General features: G+C 35.9%; 1 protein-coding gene across 1 annotated transcript in view; it reads right to left on the reverse strand.

Annotated features, from left to right (window-relative positions):
• Positions 1-23,908, reverse strand: part of INO80 (INO80 complex ATPase subunit) — a 118,326-nt gene that overhangs the window by 65,201 nt on the left and 29,217 nt on the right. The window contains exons 5-17 of the mRNA XM_001370930.4: positions 22,753-22,908; positions 22,359-22,479; positions 19,094-19,308; positions 17,594-17,647; positions 14,525-14,728; positions 10,873-11,068; positions 10,251-10,318; positions 8,911-9,120; positions 8,190-8,270; positions 6,717-6,812; positions 3,450-3,509; positions 2,837-2,979; positions 281-365 (exon numbers count right to left, since the gene is read on the reverse strand). Coding sequence (XP_001370967.2) covers positions 281-365; positions 2,837-2,979; positions 3,450-3,509; positions 6,717-6,812; positions 8,190-8,270; positions 8,911-9,120; positions 10,251-10,318; positions 10,873-11,068; positions 14,525-14,728; positions 17,594-17,647; positions 19,094-19,308; positions 22,359-22,479; positions 22,753-22,908 — 1,689 coding nt within the window. The remainder of the gene's footprint in view (positions 1-280; positions 366-2,836; positions 2,980-3,449; positions 3,510-6,716; positions 6,813-8,189; positions 8,271-8,910; positions 9,121-10,250; positions 10,319-10,872; positions 11,069-14,524; positions 14,729-17,593; positions 17,648-19,093; positions 19,309-22,358; positions 22,480-22,752; positions 22,909-23,908) is intronic.

Genomic DNA, 23,908 nt, shown 5'->3' on the forward strand with positions numbered 1-23,908 from the left:
GGAGTTATATGGAGATTTATACCAGGGCACATTTCCAGGTTAAAAACAAAAAAACAAACAAAATAAAAAACATCAGCTTTTGCTCACTTTGATTTACTGTAGAAAGGGATCAATTTCCTTTTATGAAAAAGGTTAACTCTCAAGTGTTTGGTATTTTTCATTCAAACAAGTCTACAGGGTAAAAAGACTGGGGGGGGGGGGGGGGTGGCCAGTGTGCACACAATGTTTAGATGCTAGATTTGATGAAGGCAGACATTTTTGTTCCCTGCTTGGTGATCACCTCGGCCATAGTGTTCTGAATAGGGGTCCCCGTGAGGAGAAGCCGATTCCGACACTGGAACTGCAAGAGGATCTTCCACCGAACACTGCCAAAGAGAAAATCACAGACTTAAGCACTAGGTATCTTTTCTAATTCTTTACTGGAACATGTACAATAAAATTTACATTGTGTTATTCTATCTAATCAAAAAAGCATGTGAGTATAGTCTTTATTCATTCATTCATTCAAAAGAACCATAGTTATGGTCTTTTAAAAATATCAATTGTCTACTTTCTAGGTGTCATGAATTTTAGTCAGAGATAGTGACTTAGAGTGAAGTACACTTATCAGAGGCAGATTAGATGATGTTCCAAATGTCTCTAAAGTCCTAAAAATACATTCCCTCCATTCTTCTTTTCAGATGTAGGGAGAGAACTAGGGATGTGGGGCATAGCATATATTATCATATTTGAATGATACATAGGGTTAATTTTGTTCAACCCCTTCCAATCTTCCCCATTTCTTTTTAAATCTTCTTTATAAGGGCTGGTTGGTTGTCTGAATAAGGTCAAGGAAGGGATATAAGGGAAATGAACTGAACATTGAACAAAAGACATCAATAAATATTGCTTCTTAAGAAAAAACTATAAAGGGACTGATCACTCTGACATACAACCTGGGCCACAAGATGACATGAAAAAACTTAAGTCTTTTCCTATTATTGAATATTAAACGAAATTCTCTGCATTTCTTCCAATGAGACAGACTTTAAGTCAGGCTTATTTAATACACAACAGCACCAGAATTCACTTATCCGTGGCAGATAGTGTTTGAAATATCTCTAATGTATATGTGTAGAAGAGGGTAAAAAAAAAAGTTAGGATTTTTATCATTTTGATTGATAGATCCTCAGGAATGTTCTAGTGTGCCTTTATTGATGAATTCGGGTGAACATTTTCCCAAGGAATTAATTACATTTTTACTTCCCTTTGTCAAAATTCATCAAATTTGGGTTTGAACATTTTTCCTTGGGGATTGAGCTTTGCCCTGGACTGTTTTAAATTTTATATTTGCTGTAAATTCATTGCCAGTCCCATATTTTTCTTTTGTTCTTGATCTATGTACTATTTTTTCTATGAACAAATTTTAATTTTTATGTAATGAAGAGAATTACAGTGTAAAAAGGAGAGAGTTGGTCTCAAAGCCAGGAAAACTAAAGTTCAAGTTCCACCTCTGGCACATACTAATGTGCCTACTAGCAAATCACTTCATTCTCAATGCTCCAAGGCCAGTAGAGTCAAACTCAAATAGCAATGGGGAGGACTTTTGCGGACTACATAACAATGCAGTTTTAAAATGTAATATAACCTATGTATTATTCCATTTCCATTTCTTTTGTTAGAAATTCCCAATTATATTTTAATCTGTTTTGGGTCACTCTTGGGAATATTGAGGCCAGGTGTGGACATCTTTGCTATAGGTAATTCTCTAACACCAATAAAAAGTATCCCATCTCTTGGGAGTTACCTATACCAATGAACTCATAGACCTAGTTCATATCCTCTAAATAAGTATATATTACTTGTTCCTAATCATCTTCTATTCATTTAACAAAAACTTCTGCATCTACAAGTGAAATATTATTCTAGTTTCTTCCAGTTTTCTTCAATAACTCTTATTGGCTAAGTTTGCTAATTAATGTGAGATGTGGCTCTAATTATATCTTCAGGGTGCTTTTTGAAAATGAATAATCTGAAGATCACAGGAATGGTAGAGGAGGGGCTAAATGACTGTTTTTGGCCAAAACAGCAATTTATTTTTATTTTCCCAAAACATTTAAAAATGTTTTATTGGTTACTCTTGTCTTCACATCAGTCCCTAAAACTCCCAGACTAAATTGACCTTAGTGACAAAGAAAGACATTTAAGAAAAAATAGCTGACTACCCTTGACAATGCTGACATCATCGAATAATATTAGACCTCTATATCTCTGCCATGAGGGTGAGGAAGGTCTCATTTTCTATTGTTGGGGAAACCTTTCAGCTACTCAGTTCGATACTATGGTATTTACATTTATAAACTTATTTTTCCAAAAGGAAAGACCAATATGATAGTTCTCTGGAAAAGCCTTTTCAATTAATCTCAACTTATTTTATTATATAAAATATAATAATAAAATAATATTTAAAAAACCAGAATCTTAATAAATTAAATACAATTATAAATAAACAGGCAATATTCAAGGAAATGCTATAGATTTTGTAAGTACTAGCTTAAAAAAAGGTATACCTATGATTTATCATAGGAGCACATGAACTGCTATTAATCTAAGATTTTATTTGTTGTCCAGTTTTGGACGTTAGGGGTAAGTGACTATTGTGGTAACATCATATCTTAAACATTAGTTTCTTTAAAAACAAACAGAAAAATAATCTAAGTATTATTTAGTATTTTTAGAATCCTGGGTAGACTTCCTGGCAACAGAAGAGGTTTTTTCTATACAACTTAAGATGGGGAGGGGGATTCTGAGTCCAAGAACCTCCCCATAAGGGACAAGTTTCTACCCCTCCTGTTACCTGGAACTACTCTTCAGAGCTTGGGCCTCGTCCAATACCATGTATTGCCATTTCACCCGCTGGAAGTATTTCACATCCTGAACCACCAGCTGGTAGCTGGTGATCACCACATGGAAAGGTGCATCCTGAGTGTAGAGTGTCTTCTGCAAACACAAAAGGGAAAGGATAAAGAAACACTTGACAATCCATAATAAGATAGCGGGTTTAAAGGCTGAATTCTCATCATAGCAGTGAAGTTAGTGAAGAACTTTTAAAAGGGGTGGAGGAATAAAAGGGAAGGGAATCACTCTAGGAGCTCAGCTCTTCTATTACAAGTAAGGCAAAAATGAAATAAAAGAATGAGATTTAATTGCTTTAAAAGTGGTCACCACCAAAGTGAGAAATTAATGTATTCAACTCATCTACTAAAAAAGAAAGGCTTCTGCTTAATTTGAACCAAACTACTATTGTTCCAACCGTGGTTAATCCCAAAATCAGATCAAAAGTACAAAAGAAAAGTAAACCCATTTTGTTGAGTGCCTAAAAATGTATATTCAGATTTTAAATATTATAAATAATTTTTTAATGTGTTTTGGAGCTCATGCATATATAACAAGAGTAAGTTGACTGTTACCTGACTCCAGAATTTTCTGATGACTTTTCTATCATGAGGATTACCCCAATATGGCAGTACCTGCAATATCATAAATGAGATTATGAGTATTGGTGTTCTCTCCTTCAGAATATGGAATAAGCTATTAGGATAAATGTAAACCACTCAAACCTTCTATCTAGCACTTCAAAATTCTAAGTTAGATAATTACTTTTATATGCAGAGTCTACATCTAAGCATATTCTTTTGTAAGGTACCAAGCACTTTTTTGGCTTTGATAAAGGCAACCAAAAAAGCTTAAGCAGATGAGTTAGAAAAATCTGAACATAAAATGTAAGGCTTACTTTCAGTTTTAAATCATTTAAGTCAATAAAGAGGTAGAGAACCAGATTAATGAATATAGTATAACACTGCCACCTACTGTACAGTAGAGGAAGAATTGAAAGCTCTTCATTAGCATGGTCGATATTTAAATAAGATTTAAATAGCATTCACTGAATATTTATAATATGCCTAGGATCACACAAAATATAAGAGATTCTGCTTTCTAGGAGGTGAAGCTCCAACAAAAACATTAACACCTACCTATATCACATATAGCTAATATGTTGTGGCACTAATATAATTTATGCTTCATATTCTACTACTAGTACCTTACTGCCTCCCCCACCCCCAATTCTATCTATGAAACCAAAGTTTTCTATAAAGTAGAAAGGCTCTTAGACTTGAAGTTCAAAAGTATAACAAACAGAAAAATGGTTCTTAGGACATTCCAGCTACTTTACCTTATCCTGATATAATTCAATGAAGCTATGACCTCAATTACATGGTTATTTCGCTATCCAGTTCAGCAGGCTGCAAAGCATTTATGCCAGACCACTTCCTGGCTAGTTCTAAACCATGCTGCCTGCACCCAGGCCAACATCCCCATCTCCCTCCCTTAGAGGGGAACTGTGGGTTCTGATATCAGAATCACTTTGGGCTCTAAGAGGTGTACTTTTGAATTATGATGCCCAGAATCAGGCTTCTATGTCACTTCTTGGTCATTTTCAAACCATGCTACTCTGTGCAAGATCCTGCCCTCCACTTTCTTTAAAAAAAAAAAAAAACCCTTACCTTCTTGTCTTAGTATCAATTATAAGACAGAAGAGCAGTAAGGGCAATTGGGATTAAGTGACTTGCTCAGGGTCACACAGGCAGGCAGTGTCTAAGGCCAAATTTGAACCCAACTCCAGGCCTTGTGCTCTAACCACTGTGTGCAACCTAGCTGTTCCCTCTGCTCCGCTTTATATCTCCCCTTTATGTGCTGTCTTCCTTCATTCAAATGTAAGTACCCTGAAACAGGGAACTATTGGGCTTCCTTATATTTGTGTCCCTAGCACATAGTAAGCACTTAATAAATATTTTATAATTCACTCATGTTGGCTTCATCTTGGGCAATTCATTTATTCTCTCCTATAAGTAGTCTAGAGGAGATCCACCAATGTATTAAGGACATATTATACAGGACTTTTGAAATGGTAGCAATGGAATAAATGGGATGGTCAATGATTGCTCCTTGTTCTTACTATGTGAACAAACCACTTCTTTTTTCTGGTGGTACATTTCTTTGAAAATATTTTACATGGATTCTTATGTATACATCATCAGTGGTAAATATGTTGCTGCCTACTCATGCCCACACCTAATTCTCCATTCACTGCCCTTTGAATAATCTAAAAATTGAATAGAGACTGTTATTCCATGACTCAAAGTCACACTGTGGAACATTTATGTTAAGATGACCCTTTATTTTAGGGAAAAGTCTAGGGTTATTAAAGGCACAATTCATGTTCAGCCAATTCTCTTATTCCCAGTCAATTTGGTCATCCAACTCACTGTGCATCTACAGTATAAGTACAAATGGACCAGGCTCTATGGGCTTTTTAACTAACTGCTTATCATAGTTTAGATAATAAACCACTCTCTTAGTTTTTCCTCTCTTTATGAATAGAGAAATTATTTTTATGTGAATATGGATCATATTCAGAAGGCTTGACAACAGGCCAAATTATATATAACTAATATAATTTGACAAGCAAAGGTCAGCATCTGGAACACTTCGACATCCATAGGGAATGTTCTTTAGACATCCTTCCATGACAGTGTCAAATGGTTTGGCAACATATTTCTCTTTGTTTGAAGTATCACAAAGTTATGCCATTGTTACCATGTATTCAAAAGAATCTTATACATTTTAACAATAAATGGAAGAGATACTATTGGAATACAGCTGTTAAAGCCAGCATTTATTTTTTCACTATTTGAATCAAGAGTTTTTACAAGAAGTTTTCAATAAAAAATGAGCAGAGCGGAAGCTTGCATTTTCTATGCTTTTCAGTTAATAATGTAATTATAAAGATTAAAGATCTGGTCTGCTGTAAAATATAATTTGCAGAAGCATGCCAGTTCCCCCTTCATACCTTCATCAAGGAGCCCTTGGTATGTGTATATTATTCTTAAAGATTTTCATAGAGCTGAGAAAGTAGCCAGATGAATAAATAAGTATATTCCCACAATTGCCTTTTATGATACAAGCAGTATCTTTTTTATTTCTTTTCTTAATGCCTTCTTTTTTATATAATTGCCAAGTCCTGATGACACTCTCTTCCTATCACAACAGAATCTCTCCTTATAAGAAAAAAAGTAAAACAAATCAAGCCATGGCCATGTCTAAATTGCCTTATCTAATTCCTAGGATCCACCCACAAATGCTGTTGGTGTCAGGATGAGGCACTGAGTTGTGCAGTGTTCTTCTTTTGCCTAACCCTGGTCATGTAAATCATTCTCCAAGGTCTGCTTATTCTGCATTACACCAGTTTATACAAGTCTTCTTGCACTAAAGAGCTGAATTTGGAAATGTGGAATAAGCATTATTCCACAGTCTCTGACTCCCCAGACTACATTTTGACCTCTGTTCCTAGTAAGACCTAGGTGAAGAGACATCAAACTCCATTCTATGCCAGCAGAATCAGAGGTCTTCAGATCAGCTCCAGAAAGTAACAATCATGTTTCATCTTTTCAGTCAGCTTGATTCTTAAGTTTCCTATTCACAGAGAAAATATTCATACCCTTTCTCTTTGAGGTCAAAAGCAGTTCCATTAATAAACATACAGTGCTTTGGAAACAAAAACAATTGGGGGGGAACCACACCCTATTATTGGTAATAAAGTCAGCCAGTCACGTGATATAATTAACTATAGAAAATAAGCAAGTTCTTCATTAGGATCCATGAAAAATGTTAATTACCTTAAATCTAGGAACAAATCTGGAAAACTCTTGATGCCAGTTATTGAGGGTAGAAGCAGGAGAAATGATTAAGAAAGGACCCCAGATGTTCTCTCTCTGCAACAACAACAAAAAAACTGGTTCAGTTAATTGTATTCTTATAATTACTTAACCCAGTTAATAAAGAATTGTGATAAGTAAGAGTAGATCCACAGTAGCAAACACAGATTATAACAAAGATTTTACTTAGCAAAGCATTAATAAGATTCCTTTTAAGAATACCATGTCTGGGGGTGGCTGGATGGCTCAGAGGATTGAGAGCCAGGCCTAGACATAGGAGGTCATGGGCTCAAATCTGATCTCAGACACTTTCTAGGTGTGTGACCCTGGGCAAGTCACAACTCCCATTGCCTAGTCCATATCACTCTTCTGCCTTGGTAAGGGTTTAAAAAAATGCAATGCCACTCCAAAAGTAATTATTATACTTCTTTTTCAACCTTAAATTGTGACCCTATTTTCTCTCAGATGGCGCCCCCAACAAAATATATTTTACTCTTATAGCCTTTATCAATTGGCAGGAAAACATAATTTATGTAATGCAGTACTTTGTTGCAGTGCCAATCAATTCAAATATAATATAGTGAGAAGAGACTGACTCCAGTACCTTATTAGCATCTTGGATTTTCACTAAGAGCTTATAAAATCTCAAGATTCATTGTTATAAATTACAATGTAAATAAACTACTATTTTACCATAAGAATAGCAAATATGAAGAAGTCAGAAACGTGTGCTCTTGTCTGAAGTACTGAAAGACGAGGTAAGTAAAACCAGAACTGCTGCTCTCATGATTAAAACAACGTGAATTTGTTTATATATAATTATTCAGACACAGAACAAATAAAACTGATTACTGTAACTATAAGACTGAAAACTGTAAGAGTCAATGTTATTATGACACAATCCAAGTGGAAGGACTCTCCCTTTATGATATTTGAAAAACTAATTGTTTTCAGGAAACATACTTTATTGAGAGGGGTATCATTTGGATGTTTACTGGGAAGTGTACAATTTTATCAAAATAAAATGTATCAATAAATCTAACGAAAAAAATATAGGATGGGAGGCAGTTAGGTGACTCAGTGGATAGACAGCCAGGCATGAGATGGGAGGTCCTGGGTTCAAATCTGATCTCAGACACTTCCTAGGTGTGAGACCCTGGGCAAGTCATTTAACCTCCATTGCCTAGCCCATACTACTTTTTTGACTTGAATCCAATACTTTGTATTGATTCTAAGACAAAAAGTACAGGTTTTAAAAAATAAAAATTAAACAAATATACAGGATGGGTAGAAATTCAAGCAAAGGAAACAAAAGCTGGAGCAAAAGCACAGGGACACAAGATGGACAGCAGCAACAGGATTATAAATTCAGGTGAATAGGAGCACAGAATAGGAAGAAGGGAGTAACATGAGAAAGAAACTGAGGTCACCTACTTCAGCCAGATGTGCCAAGAGGGCAATGCTTTGCACTGTTTTACCGAGACCCATTTCATCAGCCAGAATTCCATTAATTCCCTGAAAACAAAAAAAGAAACGAGAAACAATACAAAATACAGCTAATGCTTCCTGACACAGTCTACACCAATGTTGAAGATACTACAAAAGTTAACCTATATAAGAGACTAGGGACAATGCTCCATGAGAATGTGTATAGGAATAACTATCCCTAGCATTGTAATTATACAGCTAGAACACCAAATAGTATAAAAAGACACCTAATATATTCACCAGAATCTCTGATTATTTATCTTCTGTGAACAAAAGAGCATATAGTTACATTTACTATACCCACCCAAACTGGACAATTTGTGCATGCACATGAACAAACCTCAACTGTCCATTTTTCACAAAGAAATTAGATATTTTAAGGGGCTAGCTACCACTATTTGTTTGCCCTTACCTTCTGTCTTTAAAATCAATAATGAGTAGAGGTTCCAAAAAGGAAGAACAGTAAGGGTTAGGCAGATGGGGTTAAGTGATTTGCCTAGAGTTACACAACTAAGAAGCTACCATTGTTTCTTGCAGAAAGAAAAGATAAGTGTTTGTAAAAGGGTTTAAATCTAAAATGTTTCCTTGTGCTCACTTCTCAATCACCTGGGTCAATGTCTGACTTTAAGAAAGCAGGTACAAAGGGTGCCACAGCTCTTAAATTCACCTGCTCATACAGATTGGCCAACCAATTCATGCCTTTCAGCTGATAGCCTTTCAATTTGCCATTAAAAATTGTGGGCTGTGGAATATCCTCCCCAGCTCGGATTGATGGATTTGCCAGACTATAACTCTCCCCAAATCCAGTGCCTGATTTGTTTGCAGCCCGCAGGGCTGCTGCCCGGCTTTCTTTTGCATCTTCGTCAAATGACCTAGTCTGGGGAAAAAAAAAAAAAGGTAAGATACTAGGAAAAGTCCTAAAATAATTACAGTAGTCCATTTTGTACTAAGAAAAAGAACCATAATGGAAAAACATTTTGAAATCCCATATAAATGGAATTACCACTTCAAAATTATTCATACTACTTAAATTTGATAAAATGGCACAGCACTTAAATAAAGGGTTATTAACTTGGTAACTTGGGGGTGGGGGAGGACCTTGAATTTCCTTTTTAAAAATATCAAATAACTGCATTTCAGTATCATTGGTTTCATTTATAATCCTGCATGATCTGGAATTAAAAACAATATTCTGAGAAAGGGTCCATAGGCATCACCCAATTTACCAAAGAGTCCTTGAAACGAAAGTTAAGAACCTGTGACTTAAATCTTATATGCCACACAAGGGAGTTTATGACCAAAATACTAGAAAGTCTTCATAATACCAGTTCATTCATAGTATTATTCTATGAAAATTAAGAACAGTGAAGAGAAAGGCTCCAGTGAAAGAATCTTTCTCTCTTAATTTAACTTCAATTATTTCCAAAGAAACTTCATAGAAACCATATGGCCAGAGTGCTATCTAATGAATCACAGCTCTACTTTGTAGAGGGAAAACTAAAGCCCAGAGTAATCTAACAAGTATCAGACAACAGAAAAATTTGGATCATTCTAAACCTCTCTTGATAACCAAACCTGTACTCTAATGCAGGGTTTTTTTATTTTTTTTCTGTCATGGTCTCTTTGGCAGTCTGTCAAAGCCTTCTTAGATTGTTTTTTAAAAAATTAATAATGGAAGGAAATACTAATTTTAAGTTAGGGATTAGTGCAAATAAGAATTTTATTTCCCTATTCAATTTCATGAACCCCCTTACTGAAATGTCTTCTACATTAATACAATAGAATAAAAAATAGGGAAAATAAGGATAACTTTAATTAGAACACCTTTATATCTTGAGCAAGATTGCTTCTCCCCTTACTATCCTTCTAATTTCTTAATTGATCAAAAATAAACAAAGAATCTGACACACGAGAAAGGAGATGCTTAGAAACTTTCATAAAATATGTGATTGGTAGGAAAAACCTTAGTAAAAACATTCTTTTGGGGATTATTTTTTTAAACCTTACCCGAGCTTGGTGGATCTGGTAAGCGTCTTCAGCATTTTTCAGGGCTTGGGCTTTGTAGTAGTTGCTATCTAAAAGTAAAAGTCCACATAACATTTTAAAATAGGTTATCTTCAAAAGAAGCACCACATAAAAGCAAAAATATTTAATCCATACCATGCCCGGTTTCTTCTAATATGAGCAACCCCTGTGAGGCAGTGTATCCATTCCATTAAAAAAAAATTGGGGGCAGCTGGGTAGCTCAGTGGATTGAGAACCAGGCCTAGAGACGGAGGTCCTAGGTTCCTGGCCTCAGACACTTCCCAGCTGTGTGACCCTGGGCAAGTCACTTGACCCCCATTGCCTAGCCCTTACCACTCTTCTGCCTTGGAGCCAATACACAGTATTGACTCCAAGAAGGAAGGTACGGGTTTTAAAAAAAAAATTGAAGATGGAAGAACTCCTAGAAACCATTAGTTCAATGCCCTCGTTTTATAGAAGAAAAAGGTTATCTAAAGAGGTTAAGTGATTTAAGTAATACACAATTAGTGGCAAAACCAATATCTAGGTCTAGTGACTCCTAATTCTGAACTATTTTCATAATATTATACTACTATTATACTATAGTTCCCAGCTCAGAACTCACCATAATCCTCTTGGGTAATGTTAACTACAACCCCTCCACCAATGTCAATTTGTCTCTGTGTGGAACTGTCTTCCAATTTTCGCAAGATTTCTTCCTGGATTCCATCATGTCCCATATCCCGTTTTCGACTCATAAAGTGGGCATACAACTCTGTCTGGGTGATGAGGAAGTTTAATTTACGTTGCTGCCTCTTGGCCTAATTAAAAAAAAAAGATACTTTAATATCTCAAAACAAGAAATGAGAAAAGATTAAGGCTTAGATCATCTAATTTTTCACAATATACCTTTAAGTCAGGTCAAACTTATAAGCAAAACCCTTTATTGAAATCCATAATTCTGTTTTGTAAACTCTAAAAGAGTTATGGAAGTAAGAATTACCTTTCTCTAAGAAGTTTAAGAGAGCCCACATTTACTTTCTTAAGCACAACATGACTTTCTCCTTTTTTTTAGGCTTCTGTCTGAAATGTGTATGTCTCTGTTTCCTTGTGATACTTATTAATACTATTATTAATATGAATAAAAACACAAAAACAAGAAGTACTGCCCCCATCCACCCAATCTGAGAGTATTAAAGTACCTTTTAAGAGATTATCTTAATATACCCATTCTACAAATAAGGACACTGGGTAAAGTGCCCAAGGACATACAATTAATAAGTAATATTGCCAAGCCTAGGACAGGTAAATACGCTGGCACTATACACTCAATAGTAATTATTACAAACAATTATATAAAGAAACCTAAGCCTGTATCACAGATCTCAACACAGCTGGTTTACATGAGTTTCATTTAATGCATTTTTAGTAAAGAATCTATGATTTCACCAACAGGGAGAACATATGGAGTAGGAGTATCCAGTCCATGACTTAGTTTGACCTAGTAGATAAGTGTTAGGGAATTGCCCAAAGCATGAAGAATTAAGCCATATTAAATAGATAAGAATTTTGAATTCTTCTGCTCTCAATGATAAGTTCTACTTCTGAAGGCAAACATTTTCTCAAAGAAAAGACTATTCCCAGGATTCTGCCTAAAGTTCCAGGAACACTTAAAAAGTCTCAATATAATGTCTATGTTTTAACCCCTAAATTCAAAGTCCTTATGAATTCACTAAGAATAATCAAGACCAGCTTAGTAAACAAAATTATTCTTCAAGTAAGACTAATACAATTTAAAGGTCATGCCAATGAGAAGAAAGGAAAAAAAAAACAAACTGGAACCTAAATGAACATCAGAATTAGAGAAAACTTTGATGTTTATTATAGGATGTCCACCGCTGCAACACTAAAGCGAGATGAACTTTTCAGAAAGAAAGCATTTAAAACATCTTCCTTCAGCTTCATCAAGAACCCATACCCCTTGAATAAGTCAGTAATTATATATTTATTAAGGGAACAATGTCTATCAAAAGCATCTATTTTTGAACTTCAAGGGGGAAAAAAAACTTAAGATAAGAAAAAATACCATGCCTACCAATTCTCAATGTAAACGCACAAACACTTGACAGATTTACCTAGAAGTCTAAACTGCCTCAAGACTATGAAGATACATTGTTAAATTTAAAATATCTCTTACAGCTCTAAAGGATAGTAACAGTAACTGTGACACATAAAAACTAGGTGTTTATTTTAGACTCAAGGCAGATTAATTAATATTATACACATATATAATATAATAATAAAATTAATTGATAGGGGACCTAAATCCTTGGTCTTAACCACACATTTTTAGAATCCTGCTATTCATCCCCACCTCCTCCATTATGCCAGCATCCCATTAGAATTCTATTTCAAAGGAATAAAGGTATCATGTAGCAGCTTTCCTAAAGGATGTGGAGAGCTGTTTGACCTGGTCAAAGGGAAAGGTTTCTAGAGATTGAGCACTATAGTCAAACTTGGCAAGACTCACTTTGTCAAAGCGAGTAACAAGTGGCTAAGATGTATAGTCAACATACTTTTTGCTGGGTTCTTCATTTTTTTAACAGGGGAATTGTTTTATATACTGCAGTGCTGGATAGCTACTGTAGCATTTGTCTTTGATGTGCGATATTTAGTACAGGTTCCAATGCCAAAAATACTTAAGTATTTCTGGTACTACAGATTTCTACCTATCTCGGCAGCAGTATTTTAAAAAGGATTGCTCATAGCCACATCTGGTTACCCCATGGGTAGAGTGACATATGGAAAGCACCTTGGTCCTTCTAAGTCTGAAGAAGTTCTGAAATACTGGGGTTTTTCTGTTTATGTTAAGTTTATGTTAAGATGCTTTTCTTCTAGCCCTAAGAGTTAACAAACTACCACCAAAGGGTCAGTATATTTAAAAATGTAAAAACACTCTTAGTTCATCCTACAAGGTCAGCTCATGGACATTATTCTGCCAGACTTCCATACACCTCGTAATGTCCAAAATGGTGTTGAGGGCAGTATGGACAATTATTGGCATTGGCTCACTTTCCTATGTTGCGAAAGTAGGTCTCTTACAAATAAATGATCTTCTGTCGAGCTCCTACATATTTTATCAATGTTTGACAAAATGACAACAGCATTGCCCTCTCCCGGAAGTCTTACAGAAACTTCCATGTTGTCTCTACTATTCAGACAGAATAACTAGAACCTATTTGCGGATTACTAAAACCTTTGGGTAAGCCTTTGATTACCAGATTCCAACCTGAAAGTAGTTATTTATATGCAATCTCTTTTGCCTTCACTGATATGGATATAGCTCTTTTCTGGATCCATCTCTTTCATTATGGATTGGATCTACTCTATTCTTATTGGGATAATATTTGTTCTGAAACAACCAGATGTAGCCATCAGTGCCCACACTTCCAGGTCCTACTTTTTTCTTCATCCAGGAGCTCATGTTGATCCTACCACTGCTCCACAGGACTAGCACCTTCAAGTAACTCTTGGTGGCAGAGCAGGTCTTTGTGTAGCTGAAACTTGCACACTTGTAGGTAGAACATCAGTATGGCCAGGTGAATCATCATCCTGGGTCCTAGTCAGCCTTTTGTGTCCAATCAGCTGTCAGTTCCACTTTTGTTTCACCACTTACCTCTTTTTTCCCTCCTCTGCAGATATGCCTCTAAGTTCTCTGTTTATCATTTCCCTGTCCATCCCCTTCTTTCTTTTCTTGTATCCTTATCCAACCTTCCTATTTACTGGCTGCATTCACTCTTCTGCGCCCCTCTCCACTATATATGTGTACATAGCACCACACGCATATCCCAACCCAGCTCTGATGGCTTTAGGCTCAGTAATTGTTTGGCCTATAGCTTGAATAATGTGGTCAGGAAAGAGAAAAATGGCCCCTGATCTGGTTTAGCCTCAAAGTAGTTTAACCTAGCACATTGTCTAATAGATTCAAGTCCCAACTGATAACACTTGAATCAAGTCAATTCACATCTAGGTTATGAACACGAGGGTGGAGGTGAATGAAACATGAAGGTTAAAATGATGAACCTAACTAAAGCATCTAATTAGAAATCTAGTCACATAACATATCCCAATAACCAAGATATAAAGAAACTCATGCTTCTAATAGAGAAAAAATTGCTAATTTGGCTAATTCCATTTAGAAGCAATGCTATCAATATAACTGATCCTGACCTAGGCACTACAAACAGAGCTTGCAAAGATATGTGCCTTCATCTTACCTCCCTCATCTCTTCATCTAGCTTACGCTGCTCCAGGGCCTCTTTCTCAGCACGTTTACGGTGCTCCTTCTCCACCTTTTCATACTTCTTCCAGTAAAGAAGCATTTCCTTTGTGAGGCGACGGGCCCGGGGTAGGGTCTCCTTACAGTTCTTCTGAGCTTGGATGGCAGCGCGTCGCACCTCCCTCATGCACTGGTGGGCAAGCTAAAAAAGATAGGAAGAATCAACATAGAGGGGAAAAACAAAATACCATGTCTGTTCTCCCTGGATCCTAAACATCAATATTAGTTTTTTTGACAAACATAACCCCTCTACCTATATTCATTATAAATAACGTCACTTAAATATTAGTAGGTTCAGTTTGGACTATCCATTATTAGACAAAACACCCTGAAATGACTAAATAAGCAACCAAAAAAAAAAAAGGATTATAATGCTAGGACTGAAGTAAATAGAAGTTCACTTGTGTACTTATAGAGAAGGACCTCTCATAATAACTGTTAGGATATGGTAGATTGTCTACTGATAAGCACTGAAGGGGTATAACACCTAAATGTCATATTATGGGCAACAGTTTTGCTCATAGGAGCTTGAGGGTTTACAAATGAAGTAGAACTTAAGCCTTAAAGAGACAGAATATAACATGAGGCAGGCAATCTGAGAAAGGGAAATACAGGAGAAGAAAATGGTATATGAAGAATATAGAGGCAAACAGTCAATCAAGTGACAAGCACTTATTAAGCACCTACTCATTCCAAGCAGAGGTGTTAGGCCTGGGGATGCAAGCACAAAGGACAAAACAATGACTACTTAAAGGAGATTACATAGTGAGTACAATATAGTTACATACAAGGCAACTTAGGAGAGGATAATTACTTTAGCAGCAGCACATAGGATGGAACAGAGTGGGAAAAACCTTAAAACAGGGAGACCAATTAGGAAGCCATTGTTAATAGTCTAGGTGAGAGGTGATGAGGGTCTGAATTAAGGTGGAACGTGTATAGAGGAAAAGGTTAGATTTAGCAACTGACTGGATATTTAGGGTGAATTAAAATTAGAAGTCAAGAATAATGCCTAGCTTATGAACAAGGGAGAATGGAAGAATGATAGTGCCTGCCTTTCAGACAAATAAGTAAGTTTGGAAGAACAAACTTTTAGGGGAAAAGATGCTAAACTCTGTTTTATCAGTTTAAAATGCTCAAGAGGCACTTGTGTGAAGTGGGGCTAAAACTCAAAAAAAGAGACAAGACCTGGATAGGTAAATGGGTAAATCATCTTCAGAGAAATAACTAAATTCCTAGGAGCGGATGATGAGAGAGAGAAAAACAAGGTTCAGTGGGGTCTTGTTTTCTCCCAAACCAGTGCCAGAATTTTTATTAAGTGCCACTATGTCAGAGCAGGCCTCTCAGGTAAGTGGCTCTCTTTACTACTATATCTCTTCTTGTCTTTTGAGAATGAGGCCTCTTCTTGGTAAAAAAACAAAACCAAAACTTTATTGGTCTTTTTTTGAAGTTCTTACTTTTTGTCTCATTAACAACTCTAAGACAAAAGGGCAGGCCTAGGCAAACAGGGTTAAGTGACTTGCGCAGGGTCACACAGCTAGAAGTATCTGAGGCTACATTTGAACCTAGGTCCTCCTGACTCCAGGTCTGGCACTCTATCCACCAAGCCACCTAACTGCCCACCAATGAAGTATTAAGAGAATCAGAAGATAAAAAATCTGCAGGAAAAGGAAGGAAATTCTGGAACTGAGGGAGTGGAAGGCAAAGTCAGACAAGGAGGAAGAGAACTAGGCCAATGGTATCATAACAACAAAGATATCTAGAAAAGATGGTCAACAGAGTTAAATACAAAAGAGAAGGTAAAAAGGAAAAGGAGAAGTGGAATGTATTAATTAAGAAGTCACTGGTCACTTCATGAAGAACAATTTCTATTGCATGAAGAGATTGAAAGTCAATTTGCAAAGGATTAAGGATTGAGTGACAGGTTAACAATTGGACTTTTTCTAAGAATGTGTCTAAGAAAGGGAGGAAACAGAAGATGATAGTTTGAGAGTATCTAGTGAAGGATTTTTAAGGAAGAGTCAACTAAGTCAATAGTTTGAAGATTAGAGAAAGGTTGGAATAGCTTTTTAGGGAGTAAGATAAGGAATAAATTAGGGAGGGATGAGGATTGTCTTAAGAGTGAAGGCCCAATTGAAATTAGATAACAAGAATTACAAATTCATGTGTCTAGTTTGCATGATTGTAAATTCTGGCAGCTCCATTCATCAGTATGTGAGTACAAATTGAGATAGTGGATTACAGAAATTAATCTAGAGCCTGGATTTGGCATGGTATGATATAGCAATAGGTCAAGAAAGAAAAGATTCTAGGGGGCAAAGCAAAATATGGAACTGAGATGGGAAAAGCAGAGGAAAGTAAAGTCAGACTAAAAAAGTATTACCATTGACCCTACTACATAGGGGAAAACAGTATTGACTAAAGCTACACTAGGTCTGCAAAGATGAAGAAGACCAATGACTATAAACTCTTTTTTACTTTTAACATTAGTAGGATTCAGAGCATTAACTGATGGAAAATTTTTATACTTTTATCTTGAAACAAAAATTGTCATCCTATTTTCTTTGCCTTATGGATAAAAAATGTTCAACAACAGATACAGCTTGGTTCTTCAAAATACTAATCTTAGAACATTAAAGAAATGTTTGCTGATCTGAATTAAATTCTTCAATCTCCCCTATGCACAGAAAGGCATAGATCCTCAGTGTTGGTGATTCCTTGTACTAGAGCCAAAGCTTTAAGTAAAGAGGCTAAAAGTTGCCGTGCACATCAAACTTCCAAGAAAACATTACTTATCAAATAGAAAACAGATTTAAAGAGAGAGATAGAGAAAGAGATCTGAGAGAGAGAGATTTGGTTAGAATGGAAACTCTCAAGTCTGCTGATTAAGTTCATCAGCAAAAAGAAGGCAATAGAAAAAGTTCATGAAGAATAGATCAAGAACAAGTTTACCCCAGATTTTAATCATAACACAAAAAATGCCACGAGTACAAAACCTTAAACTTACCTTTCGGCTATTGGTGAGAAATAGGTTACGGGCTGAAGCTTTCTGTTTGTTGGCCTAAAAAAATTAAATAAAGAACGCATCTTTTAGTATCAACTTCTTTCCAGATCTGGCAATATTATTATTGATATTAATATTACCAGGTATTATTATTATTATTGACATAATAATATTATCTGGCCATATTATTTCCAGTCTGGCAATAAAGTAATTATTCAATTAAGAAATTTACACTGTAAAACAGAAAGTGAAGCAGCTCATCCCTGGGGAAAGCCTACTTGTTAAAACTGATAAGAGCGCTGCAACTTCAGCTTCACACCTGAAGCTTTCTGACAAGAGAGAAAACTTAAGCTATTTATCAAGTCTGGTGGTGTGTGTGTGTGTGTGTGTGTGTGTGTGTGTGTGTGTGTGTGTGTGTGTGTGTGTGTGTGTGTAAAGAATCTAAACTAGGAAAGGAAAAAAGAACACATTGATTTCTCTTCCCTTTGTCCTCCAGTCCTTTTTGTGAACTGTTTGTTTGTAAACCTGAGTAGAACCTGCTTTCTTCAAACTCGTTTTGCAAGGGCTAGATGGGGACAAATCTGCCAGAAGGATTCATTTAGGTCTGCCCTGGGATCCTAGTTTGTGGCCAACACCCTCACTCCAGCAGGAGGTTACTAATATTATCAGATACTATTCAATGCCTGCCATCATCTACTTCAACTACTACCTAAAATTCAAGATGAAGAGCTAGCCCAAAAGGAGTCAGGAATGTGTCATGGCAATTTGGTACCCCTTTCATACTATTGGCTTGTCTTACGAGTTCCATCATCTCCTATCATAGACCACTTTAGCCACATTCTACTTCCGTTGAGAAATCTTACCAGTTTCACATTAAGGTTTGATTTTATACAGTGTGTATACATGACATGGAAGGAGAGAATAAGTAGAGTACAAAAAATGTAAGAGAGAATGGTTGAACAGTATATATAATGTACTGTATGACTATGCCCATACATCTAGAAATGCCAGGATGGAATCCAAACTAGGGTCCCTTAAGGGTTATTCTCACCTTCTATTATTCTACTTTTGTTAAGGATACCTGGCAAATGATATTGCTATATTGTCCCTCCTGAACAATATTTTATTATTAGTCAAGACCAATGAGATTTTTTTCAAGCTCTTTACAAAAACCATCACCTGGCTTTCTTCTTGCCTCTCTAATATTACTGTCAAGATGGTGTCCCCTGAGCTGTTTACATATAGTCAAAAGACTGCATAAGTCTTCCTCAAGGAAGTCCCTTTCCATTAACAGGAAAGGGGAAAATACTTGAGAGCAGAAACTGAATCCCTTCAGATCCAAATCTAGAAGAGCTGATAATCCTTCCACAATTTTCTTAATCCACAAAGCAGTTTTCCCTTACTTAATCAACCTGTGACTGTAAGGACTTCTTTATCTTTTCCTTCTACACTCAGACTGATTTAACTTCCTTTCACTTGTCTCCTCACCACACGTGCACTTACCTTTGGTAGCTCCTTTTTCACAATGCTAAGCCACACTTTCCGCCGACGAGCATTAAGCTGCTCTATAGACAAATGCTTCTTCTTGGAACCAGGGAGAGGTGCATCATGAGAGAACTTGGCAAAGACTTTGGTCTGGTGATGGTGGCGCCGTGGAGATTCCTCAGAAGAAAGCTCTTCATCTCGCCGTCTCTTTTTCTTCACTTTTTTCAACTTGGCTATGAAGAAGACACATTGTCACAGAGTTATAGGATTTTGCTCTCTCTCTTTTACACATAGGTACGTAAGATCCAGAGCATACTGTCCCATTTCAGGGAGACTTCAAGATTTTTTCGAAATGTGACTGATATTTATGGTCAAACTCAAATTCATGGTCATTCCAATAGGAAGAATTTAGCAACTTGGAAAATAAAAATTCATCTATCCTCTGCCTAAGTGAACAAAAAATATAGATTAAAAAAAAGGAACTGGAAGGTTTTAATTTCAATGACAGTCATCCAGAAAGAGCATTTATTCCAATCTTGTGGGAATATCAGGTGAAATAACAGGAACTGGCAGACATCACAAAGGAAAAAAAAAATCTGATGTGCAAAAAAATCAAAACAGTAATAGAGAAATATGCTTAACGGTCAATAACAGAAGTGTGGGTATGGAAAAGGATAAGGAAAAGCAAGGAGATAAACAAGAGGGATGTGGAAAAAATAAAGAAGGGAAGATGTCTCAAAATAACCTTCATGATTGGAGTTCAGACTTTTAGTGAAATGAAATCTGTTTCACATATAGTTTATAACCTTCTCTTCCTATTTCCTTCCAGATTTCCAGGTGCTAAGAGTTCAATTAAAAAAGGAAACCACATTTCCTGGCAAATGTACAACTACAACACTCCCAAAGAAGATCATCAGAAAGTGAGCTTATTACAAACTGGGAAAAATTTTTTATAACATTTCTCTGATAAAGGCCTCATTTCTCAAATATATAAAGAACCAAATCAAATTTATGAGAATATAAGTCATTCCCCAGTTGACAAATAGTCAAAGGATATGAATAAGCAGTTTTCAGATGAAAAAAATCAAAGCTATCAATAATCATATTAAAAAATGTTCTATCCAGAAATGCAAATTAAAACAACTTTGAGGTACCACCTCACACTTATCAGATTGGCCAATATGACAGTATAGAAAAGTGATAAATATCATAGAGAATGTGAAAAAATTGGGATATGAATACATTGCTGGTGGAGCTGTGAACTGACCCAATCATTCTGGAGGACAATTTGGAATTATGCCTATATGGCTATAAAAACAATGCACATCCTTGGATCCAGCAATACCACTAAGTCTGTATCTCCAACAAATTTTTTAAAAAGGTGAAAGGACCTTCTTATACAAAAATATTTTTAGCTTCTCTTTTTGTGGTGGCAAAGTGGAAACTACAGATGTCCATCAATGGGGGAATGGCGAAATGCATTTTGGTATATGGTGATGGAATACTGTTGTACTATAAGAAATGATTAACATAAGGATGATTTCAGAAAGTTGGAAAGACCTATGTGAACTAATACAGAGTAAAATAAGCAGAAGCAGAGGAAAAACATTGTACACAGTAAAATCAATATTGTAGAATGATTAAATATGATAAACTTAGCTACTCCCAGGAATAAAATGATTTGGGACAATTCTAAGGGACTTATGACAAAGAATGCTATCCATTTCCAGAGAAAAGATCTATTGTAATAGGAATGCAGATGAAAGCGTACAATTTTTCACTTGTTTATTTGTATTTTAATTTTATATAATTATTCACTTACAAAAATGAACAATATGAAAATGTTTTGCATGATAATATGTGTATAACCCAGACTGAATTGCTTGCTAGCTCTGGGAAGGGGAAGGGAAAAGAGGAAAATAGACAATTTGGATCATATAATTTCAGAAAATTTATGCGGAAATTTATTACATGTAATTAGTAAAATGCATTTTTTTAAAATCATACTGGAAATCAGTAATTATAACATGTTCCAAAATTTTCTCTTCACTCTGCACACTTCAGTAAGTAACTAACTTCTTTTTCTTGCTGCCTATTTTCAATATTTATAAAATAGCTGTATAACAAAAGGGAAGAAATACAAAGAACTAACCACACTAAGCAACAGGCTAAGTGGCTTGGACTCTGCCCCCAAAATAAAATACTGGCCCACTTGAAACTAACTTCTTTTTATAATTTAATTTTTGGTATTTTCTTATACAGCTGGAAGAATGGAAATTCTTATTTTAAGTTTCCCAGGATAAATGATTTGATCTACCTTCCACTAACATATATCACAACTACTGAGGATATATTTATGGATGGATGATGCAGTCATTCCCTAAAATCAGTTTTCTCTTAGTGCACAACAGACCCTTGGAAGACAGGCATAGAGTTGTCACCTAAGCCCCACCTCAAAGCTTCCCAGCCCAGTAGAAGCTGTTAAGAGTTTGCATTTTGTGAATGCAACCTTAAGAGTCCAGGGAGCTCTCCATTCTGGGACAAATTGAGAACCCAAAGTGTGACTTTACAACATGGGATTTTTCACAATTCAACAAACAATCGAATAGTAAGTTGATTCCAAAATTAAATGGATCCAAACTATTTACAATCTGACTTAAAATATATAAACACACACAACTGGTATAATGTTGTTGATTCTGCTAACCATCACTAAGTTTTTTTTCCCATTATTTCTTTGTATTATATTTGTCATTTCATGACACAATAGCTATCCACTATACTACAATTTACTCAGCCCTTCCTCAATTGCTGTCCATGTAGGTTTTCGAATATTATAAACTGAGTATGCACATTTGATAAACAACTTACACAGACAACTAGAAGTTAATATGTGAGTTTATAGCTGACCACAGAACAAGATCATTAGGCCAAATACAAAGTAATTTATCAAGGCTAAGATAAATGATATTCGTCCAAGTGTGGAGAGGACAGATATTTAGTCTAATTTTCTTCCCTAAAGTTATGAAGCTAAAAAAAGGATAAGGGTAGCTAGGTGGCTCAGTAGATTGAGAGAGCCAGGTCCAGCCTGGGTTCATATCTAGTCTCAAACATAGTCTCAGATACTTCCTAGCTATGTGACTCTGGACAATTCAGTTAACCTCCATTGCCTAGCCCACACCACTCTTCTGCCTTGTAATCAATACACAGTATTGATTCTAAAATGGAAAGTAATAGTTAAAAAAAAAAGTACAGGATGAAAAAAATCAGTCTTGATACTTGCCTTTCAGCTTTTTTTCCTCTTTGAATTTCTTTTTCTTAGGTCCAAGTACATGCCGCTGCTGCTCATAGAAAGGATCATATGTGGAAAGTAACCCTGCACTATAGTACTGGTACTGCTGCAACTGAAAAGAGACAGTGAGATCCATTAGGCTGCTGCCTCAACACAAGTAACCTAATTTTTTAAAAATGGCAAACTCCTCAATGTAGAATGTTATCAAAGTAGTCCTCACTATGTTAAAAACAACTGTCTTCTAATATGTTAGAAGTAGCTCAACTTTATGAGCTCTTAAGCTTGAGGTTATTTTAAATTGTTAAAACAATTTATTTTCATAAGTAAGGTCCAACCTAGACCAGAGACTGTTTGCTTAGAGCAAAAGAATTTATTTAAATCTCACCTCTTTGTCTTTGCTGTATTTATTCTGATGTAGTTTCTTGTATTTGTGCAACCTCAGCATGTTGTGGAGCTCCTCTCTGGTAAGGTTGATTTCATCATCCCCATCTTCTTCACTTGGAGAGTCTGTGTCACTGGACTCATCACTTAACAAAATGCCCTGGGATAGGAGGTGAAGATATGACTTGGGATGGGAAGAACTTCCATATAAATGTAACTCCAATACTTTTCCATATCCTCCTGGAGAACAGGAAATGTTGTGGCTTTATATCTCCAGGGCTTGGCCCAGAGACTTGTACATAGTAGTCACTCAATAAACATATGTGGATTTGAAGATTTCACAGCAATCACACAGATCATTCTAGCTTTCCCAGTCCTTCTTTCCTAGCAGCAGTAAAAGGCTAAGGGGACATTGATTAAACTAAATAGTGACAGTTCTATTTTATTTGCTAGATCATCAGCCTTAATCTGCTCCCTAGTTGACTGTATCAAAACAGGGTCCTTGTCCCTTTTCTATTGTTCTACATATTCTCATGATGCCTTATTGGCTCCATGAAGATGACTACCAGATCGAAATACTGAGCTCCAGATTCAATCCTGAGATCTATTCCTATATTACCAACTACCTAATCAACATTTCAAATTAAAATGCCTAGTAGGCACCTACTTTTTCTTTCTCAAACATAGTATTATTCCTAAATAGTATTCATCATCTTTTCTCCCAAACCTATTTCTCCTCCAAATTTTATATTTCTGAAGAAAGTTCTGCCATCCTTATAGTCATCCAGTTTCAGAATTTTAGAGCCATTCTCTGCTCCTCAATCTCCCTCACTCCCTATATTTAATTATCATCTGAATCTTATTAATTCTACTGCTACAACTAAAATCTCTTCCCTTCTCTCCACTCACAATGCCACTGCTCTGATTTCTTCACATCAATCCATCCTCAACACAGTTGGCAAAGTGATATTCCTAAAGCACAGATCTGACTCCATCACTCTCCTACTGAAATTTTAATGTACTTATTGATTAACTCCTTTTTGCAGCTAGGATCAAGTACAAACTCTACTGTTTGGGATTTAAAACACTTCACAAGCTCACCCCAACTTATCTTTCCAGCATTAAGCAAGAATAAGTAATATTCCCTTCAGGCATTCTAT

The sequence above is a fragment of the Monodelphis domestica genome, chromosome 1, assembly GCF_027887165.1.
Source record: "Monodelphis domestica isolate mMonDom1 chromosome 1, mMonDom1.pri, whole genome shotgun sequence".
NCBI lineage: Eukaryota > Metazoa > Chordata > Mammalia > Didelphimorphia > Didelphidae > Monodelphis > Monodelphis domestica.